The sequence below is a fragment of the Leptonotus elevatus genome, chromosome 10 (assembly GCF_054856555.1).
Source record: "Leptonotus elevatus isolate MCC_2025b chromosome 10, RoL_Lele_1.0, whole genome shotgun sequence".
Classification (NCBI taxonomy): Eukaryota; Metazoa; Chordata; class Actinopteri; order Syngnathiformes; family Syngnathidae; genus Leptonotus; species Leptonotus elevatus.
Genome location: NC_141248.1, coordinates 12,780,053 through 12,800,262, shown reverse-complemented (window position 1 = coordinate 12,800,262; position 20,210 = coordinate 12,780,053). Strand labels below are relative to the sequence as shown.

Sequence of the window (20,210 nt, the reverse complement as noted above, 5' to 3'; positions counted from 1 at the left end):
ACTAAGATCAATCATTTCAAAACTTTTTTTGCAGCATTTATGTACTCTCAAATGAAATATATATATATTAGGGCGGGTACCTAGATAATGTGGTTGCACAAGTGTGCACACCCTTATAACTGGGGGATGTAAGCTCTGTTCCGAATTAACCAATCACGTTCATGTTAACTCATTTGCTCCCTAAAAAGTATAAATATGTTCCATTTTAAATATTACCATGCTCCCAAAGACATTTTTTTATGCTAGAGCATACAGAAGGCTTTGATGTAACCTCTGAACTGAAGAGAATGCTTGAAGCAATGGTAGTTTTTACAAAAATAGCCAGCAGGTGGCAACAGAGTATAAGAGATCAACCAGGGCCATGTTGCAAAAAGCTCTTCCCCATCTCTGTTTTAAACAGATTTGTGAATAATGATGAAACTTAGCTATATTCTAATGCTAATTGCTGCAAAACGGAAACGGATATAGAAATATACTTTTTTTTTTCCTGATGAAAGAAGAGACTCTAATCTTTCTTTTGGTAGGTTCTATGTTTTTATAGTAATAGAACACAATATTCTGGCTGGGAGTAAATGAGTTAATTGGGACTTGGGACACATCTGTCAATATTTAAAACATTTTTAGATTAACCCCAAATAAATCTTGTATGTTCTAGTGGGTATTTCCAAGGCCTTGAATATATCATGGAACACATTACCATTACCAAGAACTGGACATCATACCGGCAAAACTGACGAAAAGATGAGAAGAAAACTGATAAAAGTTGTGCAACCATTTTCCATAATTACTAATATTGAGAGCACATTTTTGTGACATTATTTACAATTTCTCAATGAGTAATACGGAAAACTTGTCTATGAAGCGGTCCACTTGTACAGAGCTGATTCAAATTAACTTCAACCTTGGTGGAGGTCTGTGAGCAGCCTTGTAGTAATTATTAGCGATAACAAGAGATGATGGAAGATGATTGGAAGCGAGCAGACTAAATGAGATAATGGCCCATCATTATCACTCAAAGTGCGTTCTATGACCACCAATAAGCACGCACAACAAGCAGCATTGATGGTGGAGCGAGCGCGAGTTCTACCTTATATTTTCATCATCTAAAGATGTCATTCTCAAACTTTGTGGCAGGGCGTTTTGCCAATTAAGCAATGGTTTGGGATGAGCATATTTCAACGTAGAGATATTCCAATACAAACTATTTTGTATGGTGCGTTATATGACAATGTTAGTATTTGTATGTTTGAGTTCCTTTAATTTTGGCTCAATTTCGGGGGGGGGGGTATCTTACAGTAAGTTACTTTTTCTGTTTCTACGACTCCCATCTCACATACCCATGGAGAGGGTCCACCACGATTGCGCGAGGGTGAGTCATTTTATCTTCAATGAGAGTCTTGCGAGTTTGGGAGGCTTTCTCCAGCCGAGCCACGCTGATGGTTTTTTTGGGCCCGTCATCTGTCCAGTACAAGTTGTCTGCCATCCAGTCCACGGCGATGCCCTCCACCGTGTGGATGCCTGAAAAAGATAAAAAAATAAATCACAATTAGGTTTTGTGCTGATTGTGGGACTTTGTTTTTCTTCACGGTGTCGTGACCCACCTTCTTTCAGAATGGTGTCCCTCTCAGTCCCATCGATCTTCTGCCGTCCGATGATGTAGCTGGTGGCGTCGGCGAAGTAAATGAACTCGCCCTCAGCGTGAAAATCCAGAGCTCTGGGCTTCATCAGATTCTCAATCGGGATCATGTATTCATCCGGAACCCTGGCATTCATGTCCATGCCTCTGATGACACCCGGCCGACCCTTACCATAGACTAGGAAGAGCTCATGCTCGGGCTCTGAAAGCAAAAGGAATGAACAGCAGCGCTTAGGCGGAAATCATTTGCACACATCTCCTTGTTGGAACAAATGAGCAAATGAGATACTAACTCAGGTCTGTTTTTTTTTTTTGTGTTTAATCAAAAGTGAATAGCAAGTGGCCTTCAGTTGTGTCTCTTGAGGAAGCTTTATGTAGCGTTTGATAGACTCTTCAGTAAGACCATTTGGAACATATTCACAGGCTGTCTGACCTCAGGAAATAAATGAATAGGTATATAAATTTGAATCTTTAAAAGAACACAATCACACCGACCATCAGTTATTTCTTTCAAAGCATCTTAGCAGAGACTTTTGTTCAGTGAGGACAATTGAACGAAAAGCGGCTACCTCAAACATTTTGAATTGAATAACCTTCCAAATCCATCAGGTTTTTGCTCTGTATTGGTCAATAATCCCTGAAAGTGTGAGGATTTGTTAAAAATGTACCTATTACTTGACCTATGCTACTTCCTACGCATCCTTGTAAATGTTGCAATGTTTTATTTAATCACTAAAGCGTAAGTTCAACTATGCTGTATATCTTTGTTGGAAACAAATCCTACACATGAGATGTTTGAGTGCGAGAAGCATCTCTTGAACTACTAGTTGACATTTTACTTTTTTGTCCACAGCTGGACTCAAACCATTACCCTTCAGTTTCAATTTTCAAGACCTTAAAGATCAGAGCTAACGTCACACTTAATATCTCAGAAACTTGAAGTTAGGTTCTGTGCATCATTAATAATAACGTTCTTTTCCTTCACACGCCATTTAAAGGGCGAGTTTACCCCAAAATGTTCTTTACAATATGTTCTATGCAGTTCCTCTCGTCTAAACATGGCAATCTGATTAATATTGTGTTTGTAGAAAATGAATTAAGCAGCAAATACCACCCATCTCAGGGGGCGGCCATTTTGTCACTGGCTGACGACTTAAAATGACCGTTGCTCAGGGCTCAGCTAACGACCAATCACGGCTCAGCTTGTGAATGCCACATGACCAGAGTCAGATTACAGGTGAGCCGTGATTGGCTGTTAACTGAGTCATGGGAAACTGTGATGTGATTTCAATTAAGTCGACAGCGAGTGACAAAATGGCCGCTTCTGAGATGGCTAAAAACAGGTTGGATTTTGCGGCTTGATTCACTGTTTCACAAACGCGATATTAATCAGAATGTCGTGCTTAGAATAGCGGGGGCGCATAGAACATACCGATGTAAAGGGTTGACCTCCACTTCAATACATTCGACTTCTCGTTTCCACTTACTTTTGCAAGACTTGCCATCGCTTCCCAGGCTGAATCCGGAGCGACACCGGCACGTGCGGGTCTTGTGTCCGTTTCCCAGCAGGCAGATGTCCGAGCATCCCCCCGCTTTTCCGAACTGGTCCACTTCGCACGCGTGGCTTCGGACTGCACAGGAGTGAAAGCATCAAACGCCGCTGTTTACGCACACATGACGTTGTACGTGACAAAAGTGGTGTGTACCGGGTGGTTGGCGTCTCTGATGGTAGACATGCAGCGCGCCTCCCTTGTCCACGCGCGTCACCACTTGGTAGTCTGGGCTGTTGAATCGATTGATCCGTATCACGCTGGTCTTGGGTTGCATGTTGGCGTTGTCCGAGTTGGTGGCATACAGGTAGTTTTCAAACACAGTCAGCCCGTACAGATGCTCGATCTTGGACAAGAAATAAAGACAGAATGTTGTTGCTTCTCCATATGGAAACTCAAAAGTTATGTTTATGCTAAAATGTTTTTGTTTGAAAAGATTTGTTGTGCATCATAATAAATACACCAGTAGCTAGCTGGGTTAACAAATCTTCAAAAATGATGATTCAAGCTAATGCTAAAACTAAACATCAAACAATAAGAATTACACTTGTGTACGTGAGACTAATTCCATAATTTTGCTGCTAGCTTAATGCTAACACATGACAATACGGTGCCAAGAAGAAGTAGACGTCAAATGCTCACAGTAAATTAGCGTGCGACAAAAATGAAAGACAGCCCAGATGTTTTTTCTAAATCAATCTGGATTTCTGAGCCTCCTGCAAATCCTTCTCCTTGTGAGATTTGTTCAGGGTGGCCGACATACATCTTTATCCATCAATGCGAGCATTTGGAGGATCCTGCTTCAAGAGGTTCTTTGGACTCCAGGGACAGCAGAAGCTGCTCATCAGTGGCTTTTTCACGGCCGCTCTGTTGCATAATGCATTTGCCTGTCAGAATCTTTCCTTAATATGCATTTATCACATAGAACCCATTTGCTTTCTGAGTCATACATAAATTATTTAACTGCATGATATATATCTCTCTTGAAATGTCCAGTGTTTTCCTTTCGTAAGACATTGGACTATTTGTCACTTTTCATCAGCGGAAAGATTCTTCCACCCAATTATGAACTTCCTTAATGATTTTCCTTCATTTAGGCTCATCTGACAACGTAATTATCAAACCTGTCTGAGATTGACATGAGTGATCTAAACAGGCAGGAGACAACATTCGGGGTTGAAGACAAATCCATTCATTCATTTTCTATACCGATTTTCCTTATTAGGGTCGATGGCGTTCAAAAGTTTATCCCAGTTCACCTTGGGAGAGAGGCAGGGTATATGTAGATGACAAAAAAAATGCTTGACCAATGGTCAATAATGTTAAATCCAAACTAGGCATGGGCTCACCATGATTTTAAATCAATCAAGATTTCAATTACCACTAAAACTGTCCATCACTTCCTTCCATTTTTGACGAAACTCCAAAACAGGCAAAGTCCCGATGCCATATGGTTGGCTGCTTGCAAAAATCACACACATAAAAAGCCAAGAGGACTTGTTTTTTCCCCTCTCCTTCTCAGCTGAGCAGAGAGGGGAGGGGTGAGCAGTTGCACACAGGCGAGAGGTGTAACCTTTGAAGATGAGAGCATACAACAGATGCCTTATTATTATGTAGATTGATGTGCACTGTCCTAAAAAAAGAAAAAGAAAAAACATGGTGCCAGTGGGTACTAGTTAGCCCCAAGGACAACATGAGCAGTCTATGGGTCTGTCCCAAAAAATAGCTCACCAGTAATGGGACACTGACTTACTAAGAAAAATAATATTAATATTTCTTTCTCTTTTTTTCTTGATGATGGTACAAATTTCTTAACGTGCCAAATAGCTCTATTGATGGACAATTGTAATAGACAGGAAAGCAAGGAATCCATTTAAAAGTGAGTACAACTCTTCAAATGAGTCAGATGTAGTCTTCTTTTTGCCTCACATGAAGTCCCCCATCTTGAAAATGTTGCTTAGTTAAATTCCCCAACCATTTGAGTGGCATTGTCAGAGGGAAAGAATTTGACTGCTATTGTTTCACAAACAGTCAGCGGCATTTATTACATCTGCACTGGATTATACTGAGAACACATTTGAATAATTTGCTGACCTTATTTCGTCGCCTGAATGGGACAAAATATTACAAACATTATTTACTTCTCTTACATGTGATGTTCTTACAGGCTCGTCCAGTCGATGCGATTTAACAATCTGCCAGACACTTACTGTAAGTGCGCCTACTTTTAAAAACAGCACTTTACAGAGAAAATACCACAAAAACATCACAAAACGACTGTGCGTCCTTCATGCACGCATTTATAGTCTCCTTAAGTAGGATAATTTGCTGGTAAAGGAGCATGTGGCAGAGGTACTGTTGCTATGGTAACCCGCTGAGCTCAACCATGAGCAGCAACTCAAACTGTCTTCAAGTTGTGAGCAACAAATGAAAGTTTTTGCTGCTCTAACAGGACAGATATGATGGACCACTCGTCTTCCGAGGCAGGAATGTAACAATAAGAAAGGAATTTTCAGATCTTAAATGTTTAATCAATGATGCGGCCAAACACACAGAGACGATTTATGGTTTTCGACAGGCTGAAAGACATGGCGCTGCTATGGTGACACAGGAACTGCAGCGCCATTATTTTAAGGGCACCACTTTTTCTACCTCTATTCATCCCAAATTACCCTCTGTGGAGCAGACTTAGAGAACCAGACTAGCTTTAAAATACACAGGCTGGACACATAAACTATTGCTGCTTTTATAACACTACAAACATAGTATTAATTCAACTTAATGTTAACATGCTAATATTTTTCGCCCTTATTTTGCAGTTAAAATTTATCAACCGGTTATTTAATCATTGTGCTTTGATTTGGGGCAACTGGATGACGATTAATCGTGTCTTAAAATCAATAGCGCTTGAGCTGAAGTGCCTGGAAAGAACTCACAAACAGAGAGAATATGCAAAGTCATCACAGAAATGTGCACGACGATAATGTTTTAGCCACCCTTAGTTTGTCTAGTCCTATGCAGTTACTATGTCCCTTATGATGATAAATCTATTCTTGCCAGTTATGCAGTTACTACAAAGTATATCCATTATGATGCTAATGGATGATGATGATGATGATCCATTAGCCACTCTTAGTTTGTCTAGTCTTATGCCGTTACTATGTCCCTTATGATGATAATGTTGTCAGTTACTTATGCAGTTACCACAAAGTGTGTCCCTTATGATAATGGATGATGATGCATTAGCCTTAGTTTGTCTATTCATGCAGTTTCTATGTCACTTATGCTGATGTGATACTGCTGTCAGTTTTTATGCAGTTACTATGTCCCTCGTGATGATAATGGATGATGATAATGATGTATTAGCCATTCTTAGTTTGTCTAGTCTTATGCCGTACTATGTCTCTTATGATGATCAAGTGATATTGTTGACAGTTACTTATGCAGTTGCTATGCTCCTACATTAGTCACTCGTAGCTTGTCTAGTCACACTTTTATTTGATCATATAGGCCTTTATTCTGTCTTTTAGAAATGTGCATTGCCTAGCGAGCGCTACTGAATGACACTTTTGTCAGTACGTTGAGGTTCCTTAGCCGAGGTTTCTATCTCTGAATTCAGTCCTGCTTTCTGCTACTTTGTATTTTTGTATATAGAGACACTCTATTTCTCCTGTGACAATTGCGCTAAAATAAAGGCAAAAGAACCATGAATTAATATGAAATACTTTATTTATCTACTTCATTTAGAACTTACTAAACGCTCCGACAAATCTGAAAATTCGACCAATAAAGTGTGGCATAAACATAAGTTAAATAGTCAGTCCAGAAACTACCGATTGTTGTGGTAAGCCTAATAAATTGCCCAGTAGGAATTTTTTGATTTCCTCCTATCACTACCCTACACTCTATATTTTAGTTGCGTTTAATTTCAAGATAATCGTTCACTCTGATGTTATCATGCGTCTAACATTACGTGACTCAAGGACACTGCCAAGAAAGGGTGCGCGCACACACACACACCACAGCGCACACACCACAGCATGGTGCTTCTGTTTGTGTGTGCATGTCTGTGCCCTGAGGCTTACTGACTATAAATGAAAGCCATTACTTCCCGCAGATCACAGTAAACGTCATGGTAACGGCTTTCAGAGGCAACCCGCACGGAACATTAACCACCTTGATATTAGACGCGATTAATCAGCCGCTCCAATGAAAAAGCCAATGCCCTCCATCTTTTCTGCGTCCATTCCTCACCAAGCAGACGGCAGACATGTCGAGGTGGTCACTGTGTTCGATGCTCTTACCAGCAGGCCTTGAATGATGGTGTGCCGGTTCTTCCCTTCGTAGTCCACCACCTCGATGTAGTCCAGATAGGCATCGGCCCAGTACACCAGCCTGCTGACCAGATCCAGCGTGATGCCATGGGGGAAGACAATTTTGCTGTCCACAAGCTTGGTCCGGTTCTGGCCGTCCATGTCGCATCGCTCCACCTTGGGGATCTGACCGTAGTCGGTGAAAAACACCTTTCTGAGGAGAGAAATGGGCAAATTTGCGATTTCTGGAGAAATTGTGTGTGAAAGACTTAAAGGCTGAAGAAAAAAGATTGCAGCATGTGGAATAATATGGAGTGATTTAGAATGATAATTCATTAGCGTCAATACTGTAAGTGAGGTGGCAGTTTTGTCTCCAATGAAATCTCCCGAGCAAGGCCAAGAAAAAGATTGTTTTGTTTCCTACGTTGCAGATTGCTTGTTTTACAAATGTATAAGACAGCGCATAAGAAATTGAAAGTTAACTAAAATCAATCAGTCAGTCAAAATGTATCTGGCAGTTTTCCTGGTGAAAAGGCCACTAAATACAAGACCGGTCTGCTTTCATTTCCATCACATTGGACTTAATATTCTCTCAACGAACAAAGAAATCAATACAGCTGAAGTAATTTTTCAAGAAAAAAAAAGTCAAAATTGTTCTGTTGGTTTCTGCCAACTGCAATCATATTGTGAGGAATTGTGTTTGTTTCATCACTAGTGATGGAATTATATTGTCATAGGTTTAACTGGCTGAGAAAGAAAAAGTTGATCATGTTTTCATTCTTAGAGCAGTGATTTTATTGCTCGCCGCATTTAACAAAGGGAATCTTATTTTGGTCTAGAGCCAAACACATTCTCTAATAGCTTAGCTAATTTTAGCATTAGCATTAGATAATTGGATTATTTTATTTTTTATGTATTTTATTTATTTTTCTTATTGTGTCTTACTATTTTATTGACAATTTTCCATTTTTATGGTAGGTTTTAAAAGATTTTAATGTGTATGATAGTGCACGGATCTCAATGTGCAGCACCTTTGAAACGCTTGTTTAAAAAATGTGCTATAGAAATAAAGTGGATTGGATTGGATAATAAATCAGTCATATACAGCGAGTACTCTGCTTACCTTTCTACGGTGCCAAATTTGTATGCCTATCATTGTAAAGTCATAATTACAGTAAATATGAAAAACAAATCTAGGCCATGAATGGAAAACAATAAAGAGTAGAAAGTAAGGCATTAACTAAGCATATCGGGGTTTTTTTCTTGTGTTATATGACGAAGACCTTTCCTGTTAAAAAGCTTGAACACTTGCAAACGCATTGTCATAAAAGAAGCTTTACATTAGAAAAGCTACTCATTGTGTCTCGCAACATCTGTGCTCAGTTTAATTTTCAAACCCTCCAAATGCCCTTGCGCAGTTTTAACACAGATGTGTGACATTGACTTTAGTGTGTATCATGGGAATGTTGTTCCAAGTGGGTTTATGTACACACTGACCCCATGGTGGGGTCCAGCGCGATGCCTTTGGGGTTATAGAGCTCCTGGTCCAAAAGGGTGACACATGTCTGCCCGTCTTTGTCGCACACGAAGATCCTGTCGTCCACGTCATCCACAAAGTAGAAGTTTCCGGTGAGCCAGTCGATGGCCATCTGCTCCACATCTGCATGGAAAGAAAAGAAGAAGAAAAAAAACGTGGATTTGAGGAGGTGGGAGGGAGGAGGTGCAAGGAAAAGTCAAACTTATTTTTAGTCCTTAAATTCCTGTGGACTTGCGAAGAAGTTGAACATGTGATGTTGTTGTTAATACTTAAGAGGTCATGATCATAGGTTGAAGTCAATTAAATGAGCCATCAAAATGTTGAGCAGTTATGTACTATAAACACAAGCGGTCCATGTTTTCAGAGGGGAGGTTTGCACGACTAGCTATGGCATAAAGCCGGCAAATGTCGGTTCGAGGCCAATCAGGCAGGATGCGTCGCTTAAGATGAATTAAATGCTACATCTGAACTTTATTGAGACATTAAGGGCAGACAAAGTTAGAGAGTGTCAAGGAAAGCAAGTAAGACTAAACCTCCATGCACACTACTCTGAATGTGGTGAAGGTCGGTTCCCCACATGGGGAGGGTGCGGGTGAAAAACAGTGGGCAAAAAAATGATGACTATATTAAACCATCCTTGATTACTTCCTTCTTCCTTCCCTCCTCCAAACAGCATCTCAAGCCAAACACTTCCCAGGCGGATGTCGTTTTTCTTACTGTGTCCTCTTTGCAATATATTTGTTCGAGTTAAATGTGACCAGTGACAAGCATTGCTTATGTTATTTCTAAAGTTTATAACACCTCTTTACCAAGCTTGAACTGTTAACATAAAACTGGAGTTAAAAAAAAGTTTTTGTCGGACCGCCACTGTTGTAAAAGTTTTGGATTTGTCATTATGGCTATTGACTTATTTTATTTTATTTTTTATTCAGTTACTAAATTCGTTTTTGAATAACATTTGATTGATTTTTTTTAAAACTGCGTTATTGAGTTTAATTTGTATTAATTTCGGGGGGTTTTTATTTACTTATATGGAGTATTTGTAGAGTGAAAGATAAAAAAAAAAAATGTCACTAAGTATAGTGTAAACTACAATTCTCAAATGTCTGACCTTCCTTCAAATACCAAAATAAATACATTAAAAATGAACCCTGAAAGTTTACGTACGATATTAATTGACAAAGACAGAAACAAAGGACATTTTCACCATAATTTTGTTATAAGTTTAATAAACATATGATGTATTTTCAATTAATTTTTGGGGAGGGGGGCAAATTTAATTTGATTTTGTTAACAAAAATGTTTCAATTTTAAATAGTTAGTTAGTTAGTTAGTTTTCATTAACCTTGCTGACCACATTATGGGAAAATGCAAGTCTGTGAAATCATTTGTCAGTGAATTATTTAATAACCAAGTCGAGAGGGTTGTTGTTATGGGTTACGGCACACAAGTGACTTAAAAAAATATATATATAAGATAAGAACATAAAGCAAATGTGTGTTTCTGTTAAAGAGGTTAATTTGTGGAAAAATTATGAAACTAAATTGAAAAAGTGTGAATCACTTGCTGTGTACAAAAAGAGGTTCAAAAATATAGTGTTACAAGAATATATTAATTAGTTATAAAATACAGGGCTTTATTTTTTTATGTATATGCGATGGATAAGGGTTTACAACTTACACTAATATTACCTATGCATTTAAGAAACTCATATTCCACAAACGCAAAAATAATCAGAATGTCGTGTTTCGACTCGTGGGGGCACGTACAACCTGTTTTTCAGCCCAATTTTTGGGTTGACTTCCCTTTTAGACTGAAAACAACTTTCATATTCTGGTTTGAGGGGTACAGTTCAAACAGCTAAAAGAGAACAATTTCCCATCCACGCAAAAATGTAATTTCCTGCTCAGCACTAGCGCCACCCTCCAGAAAGTATCATGGAAATTGACGGTGTGTACTTTTTGCATCATGCTTAAAGCCAACAAACATTTATCAGCAATACTTCTTGCTCTTGGCATAGGTGAAAATGATCCAGGTGTGCGAGGGAAGTGGATCGAAACAAAAATATATTTGTTTTTCATTATATATATATATATTAAAAAAAAAAGAGTAAGGAATAATCATCAAATAAATCATTCTTATCATAGCACAATTACTTATACTGTGCAAGTCAGCCCTTGAGCCCTCTCATAATGAATACTATTAAAGCTAAATTAGCGAGAGGGGAATATGAGCTTTTGGATAACTTGTCATTGAAGATGAAATCTGATGTTTGGGATAAGTTGAGTGTGATAAGAGCCAGGCATATTAACATTGTGAATGGCTCTGCTGCTTGCAAGAGTGCCAAAAGGGATTTTTTCTTTTGACAGCTTCAAGATAAGCACATATTTGATGATTGCAGAGGAAATATGATGACACATGCGGGAGCACAGATAGAGGAAAACAATTGACAAGTTTAATGTTTCTGATTCATTCTAAAGCAAAACCTTTGGTTTGAGATTGTTTATTGTGAGCATGAGTTTTTATTTTTTTTCAGTTTGTGGTTTTATGAATTGCTATTTACCTGAATGAGGGCTGACAGGTCAGTTTTGTTTGGGAACTTGATGGAAGCGGGCGGATGCGGGTTTGAAAAAAAATGGACCCGTGCAGGGCTCCGACATACCATCGTTTCTCCACATTATCAATAGGTCCCTGTTTTGCATGTGGCTGATGCAACATGATGGCTGAACAATGGAGCCTTGCTATTCCAACAGCTGTAATGTGCCAACACTGTGCAAAGGCCAGCATGACCAAGCATTCGCATGAATGCAAAATAGGGCTGAACGATTTTGAAAATTAATCTAGCAATTGTGATTTAATATGCGATTAAAGGTCCTCTCTCCATGTATTTTTTTTTTTAAACAAACATAAGCAATAAATTAATCTGTATCACAATAAATATCACACTGTGCATAAATGTTTTGGTTTTATAGGTTAGACTTACACTAAAATAAACCATGAATTAATATGAAAAACAGTATCAACTTTAATGCTGCAGGGGGCCACAATTTTTTATCCGTGCTCCTGGTGGGGCCACGTAAGACCACACACTTGAATGTCACTTTAAATGTGGACAAATATGCGCATGCATGCAAAATATGTGCCCTTAAAATGTCGTTTTTTTAAATCATAAATTTTTCTTAATATATTTCACTTTTCATACAACCATTCAAGGACAGCACATAACTGTTGAACAGCAAACCAAATCTAAGTGCATCTCATTTTGTGCATATTTTTCGCCACAAAGATCAACTAGTTCAAATGTTTTAATATTGAGGTATGTTTCTCCTGCATAACATTCTAAATCTGCAATAAATACATTTATGTAATAAAATAAAATGAGAAAAATTAGGCCTATTAAGTTGTAGTATAGGGCAGTATATGAAGTGCAACTGAGCCATATCTGCCATCTAGTGGTGAATGGTAATATTGCAACTTAAAGCTACAGTCAACCCTCTTGCATTTAGGCACTCACGGACTCGCATATTCTCAGATTTATTTTTCTTTTAATTTCTATTAAAAATAAATAAAAAAAATCCATTTGGGGATTTTTCCTTTTTTATGACTCTAAACCACACTTAATTTCCCATGGAAAATGGAATTTATTGATTCATCAAGAATTAAAAAAATAATAATAATTCAAGCAACAACAAAAAATTAAGTTCAAAAACTTTTTTTTTTTAATGGTTAATGGTATAGACGGAGTGAACTTATACAGCCCTTTTATCTACAACATGTGGTGTTTAAAACACTTGCGACACATTTGCGATTAGAAAATTACATTGTGCTACATTACAACATTGATTTGAATTCAATTCATTGTTCAGCCCTAATACAAACCACACGAGGTATCAACATAAATAATAAAATTTTAAAAATCTGCTTTTGAAGGAACATCGAATGCAAGCAAAGCATTTTATAGACCCCATTTTATAGAGGATAAGCAAAACGTTCCATTGAAAAGCCCATCGGGAAGCTTTAAGTTAAACATCGAAATGTTGTTCCACATCTGCCAGCTCACATCTGAACAGCGCGGTAGACGAGCAACAGATAAAAAGTGGAATGGAGAGGAGGGCATTGCAAACCGCGAGACGTCTATTTTTACAGCTGCCATGAGCCCTGCTCGGCCCAGAACTGTCCTCACACAAACACAAACAGCCCAGATATGGGGCTGCAGTCGTGCAGCAGGGGTCCCAGGTCATGAAGTACTGGCTTGTTTTCCAGGCTGAGCTGGGTCACTGCGATGATGAAGGCAGACCAACGTCTCCATTTCTCCAACCAAGACTGAAAAGCTTTGATAAGGAGGAAATGACTGAGCAGATTCTTGGGATAAAAAAAAAACAACTTTTACCAATAAATCGGTCTCCCGTTGCAAGGTAGTTGCCAGTGTTGCAAATGTTTTCCTTTGAGCAAATGTTGGAGAAAAAGTAGAAGTGAAATGAAAACGGCAAAGGAATGAAGCCGAAAGGAACAAAATGTGAGGAAAAAATAGAGAAGCTGGGAGGGAAAGGGAGATCTGATTTCCACCAGGGAAACTTGGCCATTGTGCCGCATTTCTGAGGTTTATGGGAGTCAGCGGCCGTAATCCCAGAGGTGCTCTTAATTTTGAACACACACTGCTCTGTTTAAACACTTCCAGCTGCCGCGCGACACACTGATTCACTGATTAAGCCATGTATAAACAAAGGTACGAGAGAAGGAGATTGCGCAACATTCTAAAAGGAGCAGCCATTGACCTTCTCTCTCTCTCCTCCCGCATACATCGTGTTTCCCCTTCCTGGTCTGGATTCATTAAGTGCACTTCATTATGAGTTCTGTCCATCTCACATAATAAGACACGCAGCAATTTAATTAAAAAATAATTCAATGTATTGATGTATGGTAGGAAGGCAGAGGATTAAAAATGTATGTTAGGTGTTTTATTGTCAATAAAGATTAAGGTACGCCTGTGCGTGTGTGTGAATGGGGGAACTGTTTGAAATGTGCTGGCTGGCTTGACTTTTTGCAGCACATGACCCCGTAAGGAGATTTCAAGGCGCCGTGTGTATGCTGATCGGAACATGGTGCAGGCTGTGCAGGGAGGGGAGCAGGTCCATCCTGGAGGCTTAGCAACAGCTCTGGGATCAGCCCTCTTGTGCAGTGTGCAGTGTGTCTGCTGAAAACATGTTGCTTTCGTTTCGAGGAGTCTTAGCAGGGGAGCTCTTGGGTACCACAAATTACGGTTCGGCCATTATTTACTTGTAAACACTATATTGACATTTTCGGGCTTTTGGACTTAACCTAAACATTTTATTGTACTCAGAAAAAATTGTGAATTATTATTATTTATTTTATTTTTTTAATTTAAAAAAATCACTGTGTGCATAACATATTAGTGCAAATTTTTTACTGATTAGTTAGTTACTACAGTTGGATTACCAATGATACATCTTACATTGTTTAATATTAGCAGTAGTGCAGCTGATATGTAGAACAACATCATAAACAAATTAAATGACTATTGTTACAGATACAACTGTTGTGTAGAGATCAAGAAAACAAAAATCTGTTTCGATGGGGGGTGCACATGAGCGGAAGCTACATTCACGCTATGCTACGCTAGTTGTGTGTGTTTGGGAACAATTTGAGGCGCCTTAGTAACATATACGTATATTGTTGGCCGGCTAATGCTAACTTCTCGCACTAAGGGAAGTGCGCATTACGTTATATATATATATATATTTTTTAAAGCGTTGCTGCCAAACATTGCCATCATTTGGATGGCGGAGATTAGAGCGCTGAAAGTGCACACCGCTTGCAAACATTAAACATTTAAACGGCTTTCAGGCTTAAGCGACAAAACGACAAGTTTACTTTGTGCCATTTTTAACTGTCCTAATGGAGTTTATAGGCAAAAAAAACAAAACACCATTCCAAAGCTTCAACTAAACGTAAGTGTACGCTTGTAAACCTCCGTTCACTCTTCACAATTTTCTGGACCCAAGTAAAGGATCTGACCTGTATTATTTATAAGTTATTTTACACTAAAAGAACCATTTCTTGACTCAAAGTTGGGTCAAATTGACCCAAGTGGAGGATCAGTCCATTTTTGACCCATAGTTGGGTTATTTTTGACCCAACAGTTTTTAGAGTGTTGGATGGCGGTGTACATCACTCTAAAAAGAGTTGGGTCAAAAATAACCCAACTATGGGTCAAAAATTGATATTTTTGAACCAACTGTTTTTAGAGTGTTGGAAGGCGGTGCACATCACTCTAAAAATAGTAATAATTGGGTTACTTTTGACTCAACTGTTTTTAGAGTGCATTTTAGTTAGTGGCTGACTGGTCAAATTGAGATAAAAGCGCAAAATTCCATATAAAACTTATTGCATGTCTTTGTGATATGCATATTGCATGGTCCAATATCGCGATATCGATTTTAATTTTATTTTTATACATTGGGCAGCCCTACTAGGTTGTGCTAAGTTATTTTAAAGTGAAAAGTGAAACCCAGTTTGTGTGAATATGGCTTTGTAAATATAAGATGACGATAAAGCGCTATAAAAGTGCACTCCATTTAATATTTTGATCAAATTAAAATTTTCAATTTGGGGATTTGAAGTGTGTGTGGGGGGGAATAAATACAATTAGTAACCAATACAAGTTGACGTTGGACTGGCTTTCAGCTGTTATAATAGGAATCTTATCCTATTTCAACATGTGTTTTTGAACGAAAGAGTGATTACAAACTGCAGGTTTCATAACACTGAAGGACGAACTGAAACTCTCGTGCAGATGGAAGGAGAAAGAGAGAGGAGAGAGAGTGGTGAAGTCACATCTGGACAAGCCATCTGTGGCGTACCGAGGTCATGAGTCACTCCAACCAAACGTGCATCATTTCCTGTAAGTTCCCGCCTGCCTTTGGTTTCTGCTGCCGCCTTCACACGACGACTGTCAACAAAAACCTCCCACTCTGTTGCCCGTTCAGAAGGTCGAGTGGCACTGACACGAGATGTGCCGTCTGGTCCGAGACCCTCAGATGCTCCCAGAAAATGACATTGCTGTATCTCATTAAACAACTTCTGTTTCTTTTTCCTGGTGTTGGGTATCGAATGAGCATCGAAGAGGCTGAAATCAAGCAGATGCCTTTTTGCGTGCTCTCGGGCGAGCGGTTTATTCGGTCCAATCTATTCACAAATGCGGCTTTAATTATAAACGCATTCAAGCTGAATCGCCGATGCTACGCTATTATCGTGATCTTAGGCATACTTGTATTATGTGAACTTGCTTTACAGGATGTAAAATGTCTTTTAGCATTATTTGAGCAACACAAGGACGTAGCTGGTATTTCCTCATGCTTCTCATCTTTAAACGTGACTTTTAGCTGAGAAGTTGCCAAGTGACAGTGATCATCATCAATATTGTACCCTTCTTATCTTTCTTTTAATGTAAAAATGTGTTTCACTGCCCCGAGCCATGTATTATATAATCACACTGTACCAAATAGACTGATATAACGGATCTTCTCATTTCCTTGTCAACTCATTTCACAGTTTTATTTTGTTAATTGAACACACACAAAACTAGGGATGTTTGATATCGCTTTTTTTTCGACCAATACCAGTACGACTATCTAACTCGAGTAGTCTCTGATACCAAGTACCAATACCACTAATACTTCTGATACATAAAATTTCCAATTAAAAATAAACAATGACCTATGCATCCCATTAAAACATTTCCCCCAATGGCAATTTTCTATTCTTCCAATTTATAATTACTAGTTCCTAATAATAAAACAGCCATAAGATACCAGTACCGATAAAATAAGGCCGTGTATCGGCCTGACACAGGTACTGTACCTGGCAGTGGTACTTGCACATCCCTACAAAAATGTATTTTGTCTAACATTACTTTTAAAACACAATTGTTCTGCTTAACTAAGAATTGTATTGAACTGATGGACCAAAAAAAGAAAACGACAATGTCTAATTTTTTACATTTCAGCATGCACACAAATAAAGTTGTATCTGTAAGAAATGCTCAGTGCAGCATACGCTGATATGAAAATCCAGCAGTAGCAGCAGTGGCACGTGGCGGAAAGACTAAGAACAATTAAATCTGACTTAAACTTCTGATCTAATTAATCGCACAGGCCGATTTCCGATTCCTCTTGGGCTGGTTCCAGATATGAACGTGGTCAAAAACAAATCTTGTAGACGTGGCACAACTGTTTTATTTGAAAATCTTGCTCTGTATGTATTATTCAAGCCCAAGCCTCCTTTATGCCTGACCTGCATTAATAATCATATCAGAGAATTACACAGTACTTTCCTAAAAAAAATAAAAAATGAAAAAATAATTATACATTTCAACCTGTTTCTTTGTATGCAGTACCAAAGAAATAGTGTGACTGTTTTTCTCAGAGGATTTAATTATCTAAATCTCTTAATATGAAAATACGATAATAATGAAAGATATGTGAAATATGACATTATAACAGTGTTAACTATTGCATGTGACTTCCACAACTAGTGTAAAAAAAAAGAAAGAAAGTTCACGTCTTGTATATGTGAAGTAACTACCTTTTCCTGATTTACAATTTTTTTGCGATACGTTTGGATGATTTTTTTGCTTTGACTTGAGATATGAGCACCTTAACACTAACATAGCGCTAACACGCAATGCAAAATGCCATCAACGGACTAACGAATAGCATGTATGTGGTGGTGTCCTAACACTTTACGCCATGGATATTTACATACAATCGGCATATATTCTTTATCCTCCACGGAAAATGACTACTATTATTGAAACTCATTTGTTTTCACCAGATGGTACTGCAATGATTCAATCATCACTGCTGAATCCTTTACATTCTATTAAATTGTTACCACCAGGGACGGGCGAGTACCAGGTACTCGTATCTTATTTTACAGTATTAGGTGCAAGTGCAGACTGCCGATACCAGCCACCGATATTTACGTTTAAAAAAAAATCTGACATCCTGTAAGTCCTCCTTGGCAGTAGTTGGCGCTATACTGCGGCAGTTTGACACAGATTTTACTTACAATTTGTTGTCACTGTGTCGAATAAAATGTTATATATCAAAATGATTAGTATCAGAACTCGGTATTGGTGAATACTCAGAGGGAAAACTCGTATTGACATTGACATCGGTCTGAAAAAAAAGACATCCCTACTTATTACGTAAAAAAAACATTACAATATTTGTTGTTGTTTTTTTTGAGGGGAGTCTGGAATGGACTGATTGCATTGCATTCATTTCAATGTCGAGAGGTGATTTGAGATGCACGCTGCTTTTAGAAAGCTCCAAATTACTATTGTTTGCTCAGATCTCCCTAATCTGAATAAAATATCTGTTCTCCTGTAATTTAAGAGCGTAGTCGCGTACTCACGATGCAAGCTGAGGGAGATGTTGATGACTCTCTCCTCAGTGAAGCTCTTAAGATTGGGAATCTTGGCACACTTGAGATGCGTGGACGAGGGCGATTCTCCCACATGGATCCAGCAGACCGTTTCCTGAGCGTACAGGAAGTCCATGGCGGTGGTTTGCTTGGTGCTGGTGGACAGCAGGCTGTGGACTGTGGTGCCGCTCAGAGAGGTGGCCTGGATGTTCTGGGAGTTGGCGATCAACAGTACGGGCAGACGGTCCACTGGGACTGCGCAGAACAAATATCAACACAAATTCATAGCGTCTGGGCCAATGTGCTGCTGTCAGCGACTTTTTACCGTTCTTGGCCTTGCAGGAGCGGTTGTCCGGCTGTGGCAGGTAGCCCTCCACACAGGAGCAAGAATAAGAGCCTTCTGTGTTGGTGCACGTCTGACTGCACGTCCCGTACAAGTTGCACTCATCGAAATCTGCGTACATTTGAATCCAACAATCAACATTTCGTCTATTTTATACAGCACATAAGCACGCTTATTTATCGGATTCTAACAACTGCATCTGATGAGCTGTCCTGCGAGTATGCACTGTGTTAGCCTAACAGCTAAATAATAATTCCCCTCAGTCATATTAAATCATTTTTGAAAAATTAAAAAATAATATGTATTTATTTTTGCAAGCAGATTTGGTATTTATTGATATCAAGTAAGTTGAAAATGACTTCAGCAATTTATGCTATGGAGAAAATCAAATTATATGACATAGGCTGCTTTTGCTCTTTTTAGTATTATTATTATTATTATTATTATTATTATTATGATCGATCCATCCATTTTCTTAACCGCTTTTCCTCACAAGGGTCGCTGGAGCCTATCCCAGCTGGCTTCGGGCAGTAGGCGGGGTACACCCTGAACTGGTTGCCAGCCAATTATTATTATTATTATTATTATTATTAAAACCTCAGTTCACTCTGGACATGGCGGCTACCTAGAAAAAGCTATTTGGGCCACTAAAAGTAGCATGGCATTCGTTGGTGACCGAAACTGCAATTTGTCCTTATGATCATGGGGTAAGGGGTGGTTGAGATTTAAGTTTTACGCCTTTGGAGGGTCTTTCACTGGCAGCAGGGCACTCTTAATACGATTTTGCCTGACATCAATTTTCCTCACAGCAATTATTCAGATGAAGACGTAAGTCAAAGCAATAATTCAGTTTTCAAAGCAAACATGGTGAAGCTGTGTTTCAGTGTTATGCTGCATGAAACTGCAATAAGCTGCCAATAGAAGTGAAGTCAGCCGTGGGTGCAAATGCTATTAAATTGAGGTTAAAAATCAATTTTTAAATCAGTTTCACAGCATGATCTTTTAGTAATTTCAGAAACCTTCTTCAAATTATTGACTTGATGTTTTCATTATTTAAATGCTTTTAAAGTCTTCTGTTAACATGTTTAAATGTTGTCAAAGCACGTCTAGTAATGTTGATAAGCTTCTTTTGTTTTCTCTGCTTTGCTTCTGACTGTTGTGAGCTGTTGTGTTGTAAATGATTTTAGGTGTTGCATTTTGGTTTTGTGAGGCACATTGAGTTGCTTTGTGTCCGAATGAATCCATTTGCTAGGGATGGGTCGAAAATTCCTTTCGCAAGGCGTTATAATTCAAACTTTTCATCAACTGATTGACCCCCCCCCCTCCCCACCACAACATTATTGCTGAAATCTGTGACTTGTTTAATAATTTGAAACAGCAGCCT

General features: G+C 38.7%; 1 protein-coding gene across 5 annotated transcripts in view; it reads right to left on the bottom strand.

Moving 5' to 3' along the window:
- LOC147167127 (low-density lipoprotein receptor-related protein 1-like) overlaps positions 1-20,210 on the bottom strand; it is a 120,818-nt gene that overhangs the window by 61,728 nt on the left and 38,880 nt on the right. For all 5 annotated transcript variants that reach the window (XR_015096305.1, XM_086087323.1, XM_086087324.1 and 2 more), the window contains exons 5-12: positions 18,809-18,937; positions 18,475-18,738; positions 8,997-9,159; positions 7,491-7,713; positions 3,343-3,532; positions 3,124-3,267; positions 1,602-1,838; positions 1,338-1,518 (exon numbers count right to left, since the gene is read on the bottom strand). Coding sequence is in view for 4 of the 5 variants with exons in the window: in XM_086087323.1 (XP_085943449.1) it covers positions 1,338-1,518; positions 1,602-1,838; positions 3,124-3,267; positions 3,343-3,532; positions 7,491-7,713; positions 8,997-9,159; positions 18,475-18,738; positions 18,809-18,937 (1,531 nt within the window). In the remaining variant the exon portion in view is untranslated. The remainder of the gene's footprint in view (positions 1-1,337; positions 1,519-1,601; positions 1,839-3,123; positions 3,268-3,342; positions 3,533-7,490; positions 7,714-8,996; positions 9,160-18,474; positions 18,739-18,808; positions 18,938-20,210) is intronic.